This window comes from Phocoena phocoena, chromosome X, assembly GCF_963924675.1.
Source record: "Phocoena phocoena chromosome X, mPhoPho1.1, whole genome shotgun sequence".
NCBI lineage: Eukaryota > Metazoa > Chordata > Mammalia > Artiodactyla > Phocoenidae > Phocoena > Phocoena phocoena.
This window is the reverse complement of record NC_089240.1, coordinates 990,124-1,001,962: the sequence shown is the minus strand read 5'-3', so window position 1 is coordinate 1,001,962 and position 11,839 is coordinate 990,124. Positions and strand designations below refer to the sequence as shown.

Here is an 11,839-nt window from a genome sequence, read left to right as displayed (position 1 = left end):
TCAGGTCAGTGAGGTAACCCAAAGAACTTAAAGACGAGAACACACATTAAGTATGGGAAACATTAGTTCATTGGAAAAGGATTTTATTTCACCATAAAAATGCAAACTGGAATAAACACCATCTCTCCTAAGGCGGACGATAACAGCTATTTTTAAGTATTTCTGAGCTTCACTCAGAGAAGCCAACGATTATAAAATTTAACATGTTTGCAGCATTAAATCTGAAACGTTCCAAGTAAAAATAATTTAGCAAAACGGTTTCTTAAAAAAACCACACAGGCTAACCTTGACTAGGAACCAAAACTAACTTTAATCAACCTTTTTTTTTTTTACGCTGAATTACTTGAATCTGTAGAAAAGTGAGCGTCTGGGACCCTCCGTGCCACCTCCGCACCTGCCCACCCCTAAAAAGACGGCGCGCCTGAGCTTCCGCGTTGCAGAACGTACAGCTTCCCCGCCGATGACGTAAATGCACCAAAGCCATTTTCCATTGGCATCCCACCCACACTTTGTTCCCAGTCCGTTAAACTTACAAAGGAGGGAAGAAACCAAAACACAAAAAAAACATCCGCAGGGCGAGGCTTCCTCTTTTCCATGCCCCATGGGGCTGCGGCCGCCACACCGGACAGTCCATCCCCGTGACGCGACAGGCAGCTCCCGTGAAGTGAGTATGAGAGGCGTCTCCGAGCAGGTGCAGGGATTCGGCGCTGCCAGCCTGTGTGCCCAGGGTGGGGCGGTCTGCAATTCTCACGGCTGGCGGCCTACGTGTTCCTCCTGATTCAGAGAGGACTGCTGACGTTAAAGCTATTGGATCGACAGTTTTAAGGGAAACGAAAGCTCGTGACCGGGGACGATGCCTCTGAACTAGACCCACGGCCACAAGGGAGAGGAGGCTGGAGGCGGTGCCTTCCTCACCAGGGAGCTCCCTGGGTGTGCTGGGGGGGTGGCGGGGGGGCGTGGGGGGCAGCGAGCAGCAGCAGGACGTGCGCCCCCCCTCCCCCGTCCTGGTCCTCCGGGACGGCTGCCTGGGCCCTCCGTGCATTACCTGTTCCAGGTGCTGCGGTGCCGGCCGGGGGAGCCCGAGCGCGACCTCTCGCTGCGTCGGTGGCGGCTGCGCTTCCTGCCCGAGCTGCCCCTGCGGTCCCGGTCCCGGTCCCGGCTCCTCTCCCGCCGGCCATGCCGGTCTCTGCTGTGGGACCTCCGCGACCGCTCGCGCTCGTGCTCGGGGCTGGCGCTGCGCCGGCGGGGGCTGCCGTCCTGGTGCGAGCGCTTCCTGTGCGACCGCCGCTCCTTGGGCAGCCTCGCGTCCTCCCGGCTGCCCGCCCGCCGTGGCCGGCTGCGCTCCCGCTTGGGCCCGTCGTCGCTGCCCCGGTCCCCGCTGGCCCGGCCGCGGCCCCCGCTGGGCTCACGGTTGCACTTGTCTTGCTCGGAGCGCGCGTCCTTCCTGGGCGCGCTCTGCTCGCAGGCGGCGGGCACGGCCTTGGGCTGCTGGTTGTTGTCGGGGATGCAGGCGAGGACGCCGGGGCACCTCTTCTCGGAGGGGCCGTCGTCGGGGGCGACCCGGCGAGGATCCTGCCCCTCCTTGCTCGGGGCCTCGTCCGCGGCGCCGCCGTTCACGTTCTGGGCGGGGCCGGCGGCCGGCGGCCGGGGCGGGGCCTCGCGCTGGGCGCCGGGCGTGGGCGGGGCGGCGCCCGCGCAGCCGGCCGACACGGTGTGCAGGATGTCCAGCACCGGCTGCAGCAGGTGCGCGTGCGCGGCGCCCAGGCCCGCGGGCGCGCGGGCGCCGTCCGCCTTCTTGCTGAGCAGGATGCTGAGCAGACGCTCGCGCAGCTCGCGCTCCCGGCGCTGCAGGCCCAGCGCGCGCTCCTTCTCCTCCTCCACTCGCCGCAGCTCCGCCTCCTGCAGCCGCCGGCGCTCCTCCTGCTGCTGCAGCCGCAGCGTCTCCTCCCGCTGCTCCTGCTGCCGCAGCTTCACGGCCTGCGGGACAGAGGGGGCCGCGCCTGAGCTGGGCTCTGAACCCACACGGACGCTCCGCGGCGCGCGGCTCTGCAGACGCCGGCCTGGGGGACCCGGCGGGCGGGCGGGCGGGCGGGCGGCTGGAGCCCGGCCCGCCGCACCTGCCCGCGCCCGGGTGTCCTGCCCAGCTGGCGGAGGAAAGCCCTGGCAAAGCTCCTCGCCGCGGCCCCGGGGCGGGCCTTCTGCGCCTGCTGTCGGTGCGAAGGTCGCCGGCCATGGGGAACTGAGATTACGGCGCGGAGGCGCGGGGCCGGGCCTGCTCAGGGTCTTCAATATTCACCATGAAACAAGAACACGCTGCCACAGGTCTCAGCGCGCCCGCCACGCTCCTTCCCGCGGACTGATCACAACTGTAACCAGACAACAGGTTAGGGTCGCCCCGCGCCTGACTCCGCGGCCCGCCTGAGCACCAGGCGCGCCCAGCAAGGTCCGTCCACGCCCCCGGCCCGGCTCGCGGCAGTTACCGGCCTGGCCTCCAGGAGAAGCAGGTGCGGGAACCGGGAGGGCCGTCCGCACAGCGCAGCTGAGACCTGTCAGCTCTGCAGCTGCGGACCGAGGGGGCGCGGCCCGGCTCCAGGCGCCTGGCTTCCCGGGGCCACGGCGAGGACCGCGCACCTTCCGGCCTCCGCCCCGACCCCCGGCAGGCCCCGGCCCAGGGCGGCTGACCTGACGGGGCCTGAGCAGCGCGGCCCCAGTGAGCCCCGGGGGTGGGCAGGCGGCCCTCGGCGGGCTCTGCCCACCCCCACTTCCCGCCACGTAACCCCCCCCGCCCCGCGTCAGGCCGGGCCTTGCGAGGCCTGGACGTGGGGAGGCCGACCCACAGCTCCGCAGGCTCCCTCAGCACAGGGCGCGGATCTGGAGCGACGACCCGGGGACGCCAGAAGCGTCGCCCCGCGCAACGAGCCCCACCCGCGGGCCGGGGCGCCGCGTCCCGCAGGCGCGGCAGGTGGTACCTTGGCGCGGCTCAGCAGCTCGGCGATGAGCCGGAGGGACTGCAGGTTGCGCTGCGCCAGCAGCAGCTTGCGCTCCTCCAGCCGGATCTTCTCCTGCAGCTTCCGCTGCTCCTCCGCCTGCAGCCTCTCCAGCTTCCGCTGGCCGCGCCGCAGCTCGCGCTCCCGCTGCCTCTGCGCGCGCCTGCGCAGCTTCTCCTCCCGCCGCCTCTCGCGCTCCTGCTCCTCCAGCTCCTTCTGCTTCCTGCGCGAGCGAGACACGGGCTCCGTGAGGCCGCGGGCCGCATGCGCGAGGGCGCACCGTCCACAGGGCACCGGGGTGGCGGCCGCGGGGCTCGGCATCGCGGCGCTTCCTCCCCGGAGAAACCTCAGTCGCATCCGGGGACCCCGAGGAGCGCGGCGCTCAGGGGCTGCGAGTTTCCGGCGTCATCCGCGGGAGAGTCTCGCTGAGTGCGACCCCAGCCCGGAATCGTGAAGAAAGGGATGGATGGCCAGGGAGGACGCAGCGGTCGCTCAGTTTTGAACAAGAGGCACCCGGCTGGCGGAGGGGTGACGATGGACGGACGGGGAAAGGGCTGCGGCGCGGAGCGACGAGGCCCCTCCGCTGGCCGCACGCACCCTGAGCGCAGAGCCAGCGTGCTGGACCGTCCCCGTCCCCAGCCCCAGCGGCAGCGGAGACACCCGGCCCGGGCTTTCACACCCCGGGAACCCGCGGGCCCTGAGCGGGAGGGAATCGGCAACGTACAAAGCCGCAGGAAGGTTCCGGAAGCAGCGAGCTAAGGCCAAGACCAAACACGAGAGACTGTACCGCATGGCCTTTCATAGGAAGTGGTAGAAACGACAAAGGCACGGGGACACAAACCCGACCCGGTCTGCCCCGATCAAGGGGTCCTGAGAGGATGCACTGCCTGGGGAAACCCTTTCGAGATCACTGCATACACACTCCCTGGAGACAGCGACTGTTCCATAAACACCCCCGCACCGCACCCGCCAGCCTAGACCCTAACAACATCCTTCCTCGTTCGGAAATGAGGATGCCCCCGAAAGCAGGACGGCTCCAGACCCCCAGGGAAGGTCTGAAGACCAACGGATGTGTCCACCCGGCACACCCGCATCTCCTGCGAGCTTCTGTTCGCTGAGCTGCCGGTGGGGCCGGCACAGCAGAGAGGCGAGGTCGCTGCGGTTAGGACCAGACACAGAGGAGACCCCTGAGGCCAGAAGGCGGACTGTCTGCAGAAGAGCCGACATCACTCCCAGGGCGCCAGGCCCGGAGGAGGCGGCGGGAGGACCCAAGCTCATCTGGACGCGGAGGAGGGGGGCGGGCTGGGCACCGAGGCCGGGCTAACGCAGGGAAGCAGGACAGCTCGAGGGTGCCGGCGTCCAGGAGGCCACACACACCTGAAGGCCTCCCGCAGCAGGTGTCCGTCAAGAGCTGCGGGTCCTAGCTGCCTCACGGGCCTCAAGTGACCACAGCTCTCAACTGTGGAGCTCATGGCCCCCGACGTGCCACGACCAGGAACGCGACCGCTACTGGCCGGTTGCACTCTGTTCCTATGAACACCGAAGGACCCAGAGACGCGCGCCCGTGATGCGGCACAGACGCCGAGGTTCCGCCCCACAGCCCTGGCCACCACTGCTCACCCTGGGCGCCTCCCGGGCCCACCGCTCGTGCCAGGCCAGCCCTGCCACGCTCCGTGGCCACAGCCGAGGCGCCGCCCTGGGGCTGCGAGGCCGGGTCCTCACCAGGACGTGTCCTGCTCTGTGTCCTCCAAGGCCACTCTCAGTCCCGTTTCCCCACCCGCTTTTCCTGCCGTAAGGTCAAGCAAATTGCCTTTAACGAGACCTCAGAGCTGCTTTAGGAAGGCCGTGGGGAACTTCTACACCCCCCAGCTCGGGGGCTTGTGGTCACGGCCCACCTCGAAGAGGGAGGACAAGGCCCGTTTGGGACAAGGGCGGGTGGGTGGTCCGCACGCCACTCGCGCTTCCCGGTTCTTCCTGAGGGGGCCGTGCTGACGCTGTGGCCCGGTTCACTGCACGATCCCAACCGTCGCCGCCAAGGGCCGCCTCCTGAGGGCAGCCACGCAGCGAGCACAGCCTACACTCCCCGGACGCCCGTTCCTCTCTCTGCACCGACGGCCTCACTCCGGGGCTCCTGGCCCCCGACCAACGGCCACACCCTCGTCCACAGCCCAGACATCCCCGCCTCCCCGCGGGAGCCACGTGGGGCTGAGCAGAGAACAGCGGCATGGTCTGGACGCACTACCCTGAAACTGGGTTCCGGTGCAGACAAAGGAACTACTACCCGCCGAGACATCTCCGCATCTGTGTTAGTGCTGTCGGTGAAGAAGGGAAAACGAAACAGGAATCCGACAGCCGGGGCACGAGGTAAGTCACATCAGCCAACAGGTAAACAGACTGGTGAACAATGAACTGCCCAGATCACGCACACCTAAGACTGAACAACACTGCAAAACACAGGACACCTTGACTGTAACACGCGCACGCGCACACGCGCACACGCACGCACGCTGGAAAGAAACACCAAGCGCACAGCAGCCGTGATGGACCAAGAAGAATCTTTCCTTGTTTTCTAAAATGCAGGTAGTATCGTTGGTCAGGTTGCTTTTATAACTCACAAAGCAAAAGATAAAAGGGGGAAAGGTCGTCCCCCGAGTTTGCCGTTAGACGCGTGAACCTCAGTTACTTTACAGACCTCCTAAATGAGGCGTTTTTGCTAAAACCGGCCAACGTCATCAGTTCTCTACTTCACTTAAAAGCAGCTTCAGCCTGAACGCAAAAACCTGCAAAACAGCCAACACTCCGTGCCTGTGCCAGCAGGACCCGCGCATGGCACTCAGGGAGGCTCGGAGGGGGAAGGCCCGTCCAGGGCACTGGGCAGGGCCTCGCGGGTAGGGGGCTTGGCCCCGCCGCCGCCGCCGCCGCCACCCGCGCCCGCACATGCGCACACGGGGCCCAGGCGGGAGCCCCGAGGCGGCCCGGGCCGCACGCACCTCTCCTCGGCTCTCTGCCTCTCCTCCGCCTCCTTCTCCCGGCGCTTCTGCTCCTCCCGCTGCTGCTCCAGCTCCTGAAGCTTCTGCCGCTCGAGCTGCCGTTTCTTGATGGAGGCGTCGCTCAAGTGTTTGGTCGAATCGAAAGAAACCTTCAGAGGGAGAACGGGGCAGGTTGGGGCGGGTCGGGCGACAGCCCCGCCCGCGCGAGGCCGGCTCCCCCAGACTCAGCGCAGGGAAGGGGCTCCCGGGACGCCCTCTCCTGCGTGGCCGCGGGCCCCGAGCCTCACGGTCAGCGCTCAGGACCCGACTCCTCCCGAGAGGGGACGGGGACCACGAACCACAGGGACAGCGCCGGGAGCACGAGCGTACCCGGAGGCCCGACGCCCTGCCCCGGTACCGGCGGGAAACGCGCCCCTCTCCCCTCCTGCCACAGGGCCCCGGGGCCCCGAGGCCGGCTGCCGCGCCTCCCCCGCCCAGGCGGCACGGGGCACAGTGCGCGGCCGTAAAAGAACCGTCGCCTCGTTTCAAGGGACGTTTGGGGGCCCGGCTGGAGCTCGTCCCAGAGCGCGCCCGACCGTCTCCCTCGCGCCCCCTGAAGACGCAGGCTCTGTGAGAGAAGCTCGGGGGCCGCCCGCTCCCCTGCCCGCGGCTGCCGTCCTGCAGGACGCGGCCTGCCGCCGGGACCTTCTCCACGGGGCCCGGCCCGCGCTGCAGGGGCCCCTCCCTCACCTTGATGTTGCAGGCCACGGCCTTGCCGTCCTCGCCCTTGTACATGAGCTTCATGCCGCGCAGGGCGCTCATGGCCTGGATGAAGCCCGCGTACTCGCGGTACTGCACGTAGGCCTCGAAGTTCAGGTGGCCCCCAAAGCTGAAGGTGTGGAAGTTGCGGCCCGTCATCTCCTCGCGGTAGGGGTCCAGCATGGGGATGTCCACGTTGCGGATCTCCCCGAAGCGCTCAAACACCCGGACCAGCACCTCCTCGCTGGGCTTCTCGGAGCCCGACTCCTTCAGGGCGAACCACTTGCAGGGCAGCCCCTCCAGGTGGATGGTGTCGGGCCGCTCGCCGGGCAGCGTCTCGTTCATGTCCTTGGCGTCCCGGAAGAAGGAGTCCCAGTCGTGGCGGGTGGGGAAGTCGATCTTGAACTCGGCGGCGCGCACCTTGAGGATGTCGGAGAAGCCGCTGAGCTTGATGGTCTTGCCGTCCAGGCAGGCCAGGAAGGCCCTGACCAGGCTCTTGTTCTCCACCTCGCCCTCGAAGCGGATGAAGTCCATGGTGCTCTTGGAGATACGCAGCGCGGAGAACTGGTGGTCGCGCACCATGCCCTTCAGGCGCTCCATCACCTCCCAGTTGGAGATGGACTTGCCCGGCTGCTTCAGCTGCGGGAGCGCCACGCTGATGGTCATTTTCGTGATGGGCTTCAGGTACAGGCCGTAGGGAGGGCACAGCTCCACCGCCTCGGACGTGTCGTGCACGATGGTAGCCGCAGCCATAGCCGGGACCTCGGGCCTGAAAAACACGCGTGCGCGACGGGTCAGGGCCGGGCACCGGGCTGAGGTGTCCCAGGCTGGCCGGTGCCGTGGGCCCGGAGCAGGGAGGCAAGTCTGCTCGCTCTCTGTACGTCAGGCACACGGGCCTCTACAGAGGGAAAGGCCCTCGGCCCGAGACGTTGGTGCTTTTAATGAGATTACACTAAAGCAGGGGAGAAAACGGGCCAACAAAACGTTTAGGCACAGTTGGCAGCCAGACTCCTCCAGCAGCGCTGACCTGCCCCCAGTACCCAGAGGCAGCTCTCCCGGGGCCAGGGCAGCGGGAGCCCAGCTCGGCGGGGTTGGTCCCTGCCCTCAGCGAACACGGGGCAGGCCGGCTCCACCTGCCACCTCCACCAGAGGGTGCACACACCTCACGGGGGAGAGAAGGGACGGCCCAGGACAGGCATCTGGGAGGGTCTGTGGAGGAGGTGGCCCTGTGTTTCCACGGAAGAAACAGGAAGGAAGTTTCAGGCTGAAAAAAACAGCCAAGGGCCATCGACTTCAATTTCCCCACTGTGGGCAGAGGCACCCTCTCTGTTCCCAGATAAAGCATAAAAAGTGACCTTTCGGAAACCGGGGGAGGGGAGGGAGCCCCTCCTCCCCTCCTCCCCCAGCTCTTCCCACCTGCTGGGAGACGTGCCTGCTTCCAGAAAGCCTGACCCACGGACACCAAGCCCTAGAGGTGGCGGCCTCAGCCGGTCTGCCCGCCCACCTGCTAGCTCTCGGAGCTCCCGCCCCAGATCTAGGAGGAACCCCAGGGGTGCGGGCGTCCCAGCTGGAAGAAAGCCACGTGGCAGGGTCAGGGGCAGGGGCACCGCAGAGGAGCTCTGGCCTGGTTTGAGACCTGTGACTCCCCGCTCCACAGGACCCCAAAGGCCGCAGGGAGGGCCCGAACCAGAGCCCCAGACACCCTCCCCCCTCCCCCGCCTGTCTGCCGGGAGCCCTGATACTCCCAGTTTCCCTGTTGCCTGGCTTCTCCTGCATCCTGGGCGCGACCCCCAGCCCCTTCGCTGCCCTGATACCCGCAGCTGACCCTACGCGGTGCCCAGTACCTCCAGCGCCTCTAACTGTCCCCCCCGCCCCTCAGTTGCCGCCTTCCCTGTCCCGGGCCGCTGCCTGTTGTCCCGGTAACCCCCGCCAACCCCATTAACCTCGGAACCCCCAGCTCCCGGCCCCGCCTCCTTCCCTCTCTGGCACCGGCCCTGCCCTCACCCCCCGCACCGCCCCCCCCCCCGGTACCAGTGGCCTCCTGGGAACCCCCGTCTCCCCGGACGCCTTTGGCTCTTCTCCCAGCTCCCAGTGTCCTCGGCCCCAAGATCCCCGCAGACCTCGGCCCCTGCTACCTCGTCACCCCAGGTGCCCCTCCCCCGGCTCCTCACAGACCTAGGCCCTCGATTCCCAGACTCCAGGTCCCCAGGCCTACGAACCCCGCCCCCAGACTCCCGACCTCTGGGTCCTCCGCCCCTGGGTCCCTGTTCCCGAGAGCCCCGCAGAGCCCGGCCCTCTGATACCACGGCCACTGGGTCCCCGCTCCCAGACCCCCGCCCGGCTCGCGGGCGGAGGCGGCTGCGGGCGGCGCTCACCGGAGCGGGGTTCCGCCTGCGTCCCAGGCCGCCGCCGCCCTGGCCCCAGCTCTCCGCGGGCCCCCGACGACCCTGGCAGGCGCGGCCTCCCCGCCCGGCGTCGCGACCGTCCACCGGAGGCAACCCCAACGCGACCCGCCGCCGCCACCGCCGCCGCCGCCCGCCCCTGTGACGCATATCCGCTTCCGGCGCCGGAGCCCGCGGAAGCGGCCGCGCGGCGGCTCCCTGTTTCTCCTCCAGGCCCTGGTCCCGCCCTCAGAGGCGGGACTTCCGGAGACGACGGGGTGGTGCAGGCCGGGGCCTCCCCTCCCCCCCCGGGCTTTGCACTGCTCATGCGCGAGCCCACCCCGCCCCCCAGGCCGCTACCTGTGTTCAGGTCCAGGCGGAAGCCACACCTGGGGCAGGAGTGTGAGGCCACCTGCCTTAGGATCGGGACCAGGTGTTTGGGCCTAAATTACTATTATAATTATGCATCGCACATAATATGTAATATAATTTCATTATAAACTGTTACCTGATTACATATTGATTATTTTATTTACTATAGGAATTGATTCGTTGCATAACGTTATTATATTATAAGGTAATTACATCTACATATGTAATACAATGTTAGTGTAAACATATAGCATTTTTACATTTTGAATGTTTTACATTTTAACATTTATTTTTCTATAATATTTATTTTTAATATCTGAAAATGACACAAATTACATATCGATTATTTTTACTTACTTGACATATACTTTATCATTTTAAGGTGAAGCCTAATAATATCTAAAATTTAAATGTAAATAAGTAACAATATGCTTTAGACGTTATATGCAGCATATTTCATATGTAATGAACTTTTGCATAACTACATGTCACATATTTTATGCATAATAATATACATATAATTTTATGATATAAATTAACAAATGACAATTTATTAAGCTCCCACTTTATGCCAGGCGCTGCACAAGGCATGTGATTCTGATGCCCCAAATATGTCACAAGTCCCCACATTGAAAATCCAGGGTTGGGGGCTTCCCTGATGGTGCAGTGGTTAAGAATCCGCCTGCCAATGCAAGGGAAACGGGTTCGAGTCCTGGCCTGGGAAGATCCCACATGCGGCAGAGCAACTAAGCCCGTGCGCCACAGCTACTGAGACTGTGCTCTAGAGCCCATGAGCCGCAATTACTGAGCCTGCGTGCTACAACTACTGAAGTCCGCGCGCCTAGAGCCAGTGCACAGCAACGAAGACCCAACACAGCCAAAAATAAAAAAGTAAATAAATTTATTAAAAAATAAACAACCCAGGGTCGGAGAACAAGAGCACAGACCCTCTGTTTTTCAACACGGAAAGTGCCAAAGCATTTGTTTCACAAGGGGCGAGGGTGGGTAACTCCACCCTATGTCAGGTGGAGTTTTGAAAAGAGGCTCCTGGGTATTTGCTGGGTGTCTGCTATGGATGAGATATGTAGTCGAATTAAATGCTACCCATATAGTCAAATATAATCATGACATCCACCTGACAAGGAGGAAACGGAGGCTCCAGGGTCCCCCAGGTAGGGGGGGGGGTCCCTCTTTGAACACAGGCAGGCTTCTCAGTGGGGTATGTATCTTTTCTGTTTTCTTTTGTCTTCTTCTGGAGAACGTAAAGGTGTTTGGTGTTCCCTTGAAAGCCGTTCTCCCAAAGGCTGCTTGCATGTGGATGGCTTGCTTATTTCCCCGGAGAACTGTTAAATTTGGAAACTGCTTTTCCGCTGCGTTCTACCAAGCAATTTGCAAAGTGAATTAAGAAATGAGGTATTCACTTCTTTGGAAGTGGCAAGACTAAGAGATGATTGTAATAATTTGGGAAATGTTCAAGGAAAATCCTTTTACAGTTTTGAGCAAAATGTTCCTCCAGGGAATGTACCCCAGAAACAGAAAAACAAAGTTCCCAATTACCTGTAGCTCGAATCCTTTGTCCTGGCTGATATATGCGTGGGTATATAAATCCCTCTCGTTGAGCGTGACGGGAACCTGGGTATAGGATGAGATATCGCTCCCAGGACTATATGGCAATGGTGAAGGAACTCTGTGGTTGTAATTTAAGTCTATAATCCACTGATTCGAGCTAATGGAAGGAGAGATTATTCTGGATGGGCCTGACCTAATCAGGTGTCGGAGTCAGGGCTAAGACGTCGGAGAGCTTTGAAACAGCAGAGGAACTGCCTGGTTGCCTCGAGGGAGCAAACTGCCTGGTGGAAAAATACCACTTGGCAGGAATTGGCAGGTGGCTTCTGGGAGATGACGGTCTTAATGCCCCAACACAAGAAACTGAAATTCTTCCAACAAGCACTGAGCTTTGAAGAGAGCCCCAAGCCCCCAGTGAGACCCCTAGCCCCGGCTGACACCTTGATTTCAACCCAGTGAACCTTGAGCAGAGGACGCCATTAGCCCGTGCCTCGACGCCTGACTTAGGGAAACTGGGAGATGGTAAGCATGTGTTGTTTACAGCCTCTACGTTTGGAGCCCTTTGTTACCCAGCCATATATGACTACCACATCTGGAATAAACATATGGATCCTCAGCCCTCCTTAATCACAGAAAAACATGCCTCTTTACCCCACGCAGAAAATGACCTCCTCTCGTGCTTAAATAAGCAGTGATTTTCTTATCATCACTCGATTCAGTTTTTAGGACTGCTGTAACACATTACCCCAGACAGCACAGAAATGTACCCCCTTCAGACCAGAAGCCTGAAATCAAGGTGTGGGCT

At 62.8% G+C, this 11,839-nt stretch overlaps 1 protein-coding gene across 1 annotated transcript; it reads right to left on the bottom strand.

Annotated features, from left to right (window-relative positions):
* Nucleotides 1-1,041: 1,041 nt before the first annotated feature.
* AKAP17A (A-kinase anchoring protein 17A) lies at nucleotides 1,042-7,468 on the bottom strand. The gene is made up of 4 exons (XM_065901107.1): nucleotides 6,707-7,468; nucleotides 5,978-6,126; nucleotides 2,970-3,210; nucleotides 1,042-1,977 (listed from the first exon to the last, which is right to left on the bottom strand). The coding sequence occupies exons 1-4, from the start codon at nucleotides 7,466-7,468 to the stop codon at nucleotides 1,042-1,044; spliced, it is 2,088 nt and encodes a 695-aa protein (XP_065757179.1).
* Between the last annotated feature and the right edge of the window lie 4,371 nt (nucleotides 7,469-11,839).